General features: G+C 45.5%; 1 protein-coding gene across 1 annotated transcript; it reads left to right on the top strand.

Moving 5' to 3' along the window:
- The first annotated feature begins 259 nt into the window (after positions 1-259).
- On the top strand, positions 260-1,018 carry foxb2 (forkhead box B2). The gene has a single exon (XM_042101632.1). It carries the CDS (start codon positions 260-262, stop codon positions 1,016-1,018), a length of 759 nt encoding a protein of 252 aa, XP_041957566.1.
- Positions 1,019-2,775: the final 1,757 nt, after the last annotated feature.

Consider the following 2,775-nt stretch of genomic DNA (forward strand, 5'->3'; position numbering starts at 1 on the left):
CATTCGCGTGAGGGACGAACCGACTCGTGGTCGTTTGGGAATGTTTTAGTGAAGGTACTTTTTAAAGAGAGAGGACTTGTGCCTGCAAAGCGCGTTTTACAAGATCCCAACATCAGAAGAGTTTTTTAGAAATAGTTTTTGACAACACTTCTGCAGTTTGTGAAGTTGAGGAGACTTTTGGATATGTCAGTGATCGTGCGCAATAGCGCATGAGAGCGGGAATTGCGCGCCAGAGCGCAGAGCGCGTGGGAGAGCGGGCATGCCCCGGCCCGGTAAGAGCTCGTACAGCGAGCAGAAGCCTCCGTACTCGTACATCTCACTGACAGCCATGGCCATCCAGAGCTCAGAGGAAAAGATGCTGCCACTCTCGGACATCTATAAATTCATTATGGAGCGCTTCCCGTACTACCGCGAGAACACACAGCGCTGGCAGAACTCACTGCGCCACAACCTCTCCTTTAACGACTGCTTCATCAAAATTCCACGGCGGCCCGACCAGCCAGGTAAAGGCAGCTTCTGGGCACTGCACCCGGCATGTGGCGACATGTTTGAGAATGGGAGCTTCCTGCGCCGCCGCAAGCGTTTCAAGCTTCCTCGGCCAACGCCAGCCCTGCCCCCTCGACCTCCCCCGGACCCCCGGCACGCTCACTACCACACCTATGGGCTCCACAGCAGCCAGCCGCCTAGCTTCAAGCACCCGTTCGCCATCGAGAACATCATCGGCAGTGAGTGCCGGGGTGTGATGCCCGGCTCAATGCCCATCGCTTCGGTCATGAGCCAGCTGGGGTACCCGCTGCCCGCGCAGCTCTGGCCGGGCATGGGGCCCCTCTCCTCAGAGTACCCCCCGTTCAGCCTGCCGGTCAAGAGCATCTACCAGCCCGCCAGTGGCCAGGGGATGCCCGCTGTGCCCATGCCTATCAAACCCACACCGACCCTTGGGACGCTGGGAATCCAACGCTGCCAGGACAGCACCCCGGGCAAGACAAGCTGCCTGCACCCCTCACTGCTTCTGCCTTAGACACACATGCATGCACGCACGCACACACACACACACACACACACATATCACATAAAGAGTTACATGGACACTTCTGCATGGACACACACATCCTCGCTTTCACACTGAACACACACACACACACACACACACTCAAATATACATATGTCCATATCAATGAATATATACTTAGTGTCACCCAACTATGAATTGCCACACAAACATACTGTATACACACACATCCACAAATGCACTTCCTCGAGCTTGGTGAAGAGGTAAGCTGAAAGATTTTGAATAGAATAAAGAACGTTGATTATAAAGACTGCGTCATATCCAAGCCGAGGTTGTGTGTGTGTGTGTGTGTGTGTGTGTGTGTGTTTGTGTTTGTGAGTGTTTGGGTGTATGCTAGCAGGATGAAGTTTTCTTGAAGCAGAGTATGTGCAACATGTTAAAGACTTTATCACGAGGAGTGCAAGTGATGCAGACTTTATCTAAAACGTTAAGACATTAACTACAATCAGTGGAATCCAAAGATACATTTTTAATGTTAACATAGGGCAGCCATTAACTCTGAACTGCACTGGCATGAGCAAGCATTCAACTTCTCATGTTTATTTTTGTTTTCTATTTTAACCGTAAATTATTATAATGTTGAACATATCAATGACGTAAATTATATAGATGGTTATATGAAGACGTATTGTTTATTGCCTTCTGCAGTGTTTCTATTTAAACAGCATGAAGATTCAGTTAGAAATGGAGAATGAACTGACAAGCTTGCTGTACTGTATTGTAAAAACTTTTAAAAGATAAAAATAACTAAATTTAAACCTGTACCATATAATTTTTAACACTTTCTTTTCTTTTTAATCTTTGTCTCTTACTGGTTCTTGTTCATGTGAGCATCTCAAGCTCATAGATATACACTGACTCAATCTGTAATAAAAATCAGTGAACCAGAACTAATTTTAGTGCATTCATTGACTTTCACATTTCACACTTTTTGTTATTAGCACTGTGCAGATCCAGAATCAAACATCAAACCTCAGGTGTGTGTGTGTGTGTTTGTGTGTGTGTGTGTGTGTGTGTGTGTGTGTGTGTGTGTGTGTGTGTGTGTGTGTGTTTGTGTGTGTGTGTGTGTGTGTGTGTGTGTTCAATAATGTTTGACTGTGTTCGAGTGCAAAGTATTTTGTCCATAGGTGTTGAGTCATATTCACACAATTTCTCACAAAGGAGAAATGAAGATAAGTTAAACACTATTGATTTAAACAAATAAAAATCATCATTGCAAATAAAAGCATGACATTTCAGTCCCATTATTCATACTAAGGCTACTTCTGAGTCAGCCAGCCCTTTTCAGTTGAATGATCACCAATGTAAGTCTTAGTTTTGTGGGTGATATCATCAGCTGCAATGTAGCATACAATGTATGTGCAAGCACCAACTACAACACAAGCACCAACTACAACACAAGCACCAACTACAACACAAGCACCAACTACAAGGGCCCTCAGAGAGTACAGACCTCCACCAAGGCTTGCCATATCATGGATCGGTAACGAAAGTAAAACAACATTTGTTTAGACGGCCTGTGTGTTAATTTAACACACAGGCTGTGTGTTAATTTGCATTCAAATTGAGCAGGTTGTTCCTTGGCTTATCCTACACCTTCCCACTTAGTTTCATGAATATTTGCCAGTCGTTTTTGCGTAATCCTGTGCACAGACAAACAGGCAACGTAATAAGGGCTGTCTCAGTGCCTCACCCCATATTCATTG

Source organism: Alosa sapidissima, chromosome 8, assembly GCF_018492685.1.
Source record: "Alosa sapidissima isolate fAloSap1 chromosome 8, fAloSap1.pri, whole genome shotgun sequence".
Classification (NCBI taxonomy): domain Eukaryota; kingdom Metazoa; phylum Chordata; class Actinopteri; order Clupeiformes; family Clupeidae; genus Alosa; species Alosa sapidissima.

What these genes read in the sequence shown, in the direction of transcription:
- foxb2 (XM_042101632.1), top strand. Translation starts at nt 260, where the DNA reads ATGCCCCGGCCCGGTAAGAGCTCGTACAGCGAGCAGAAGCCTCCGTAC.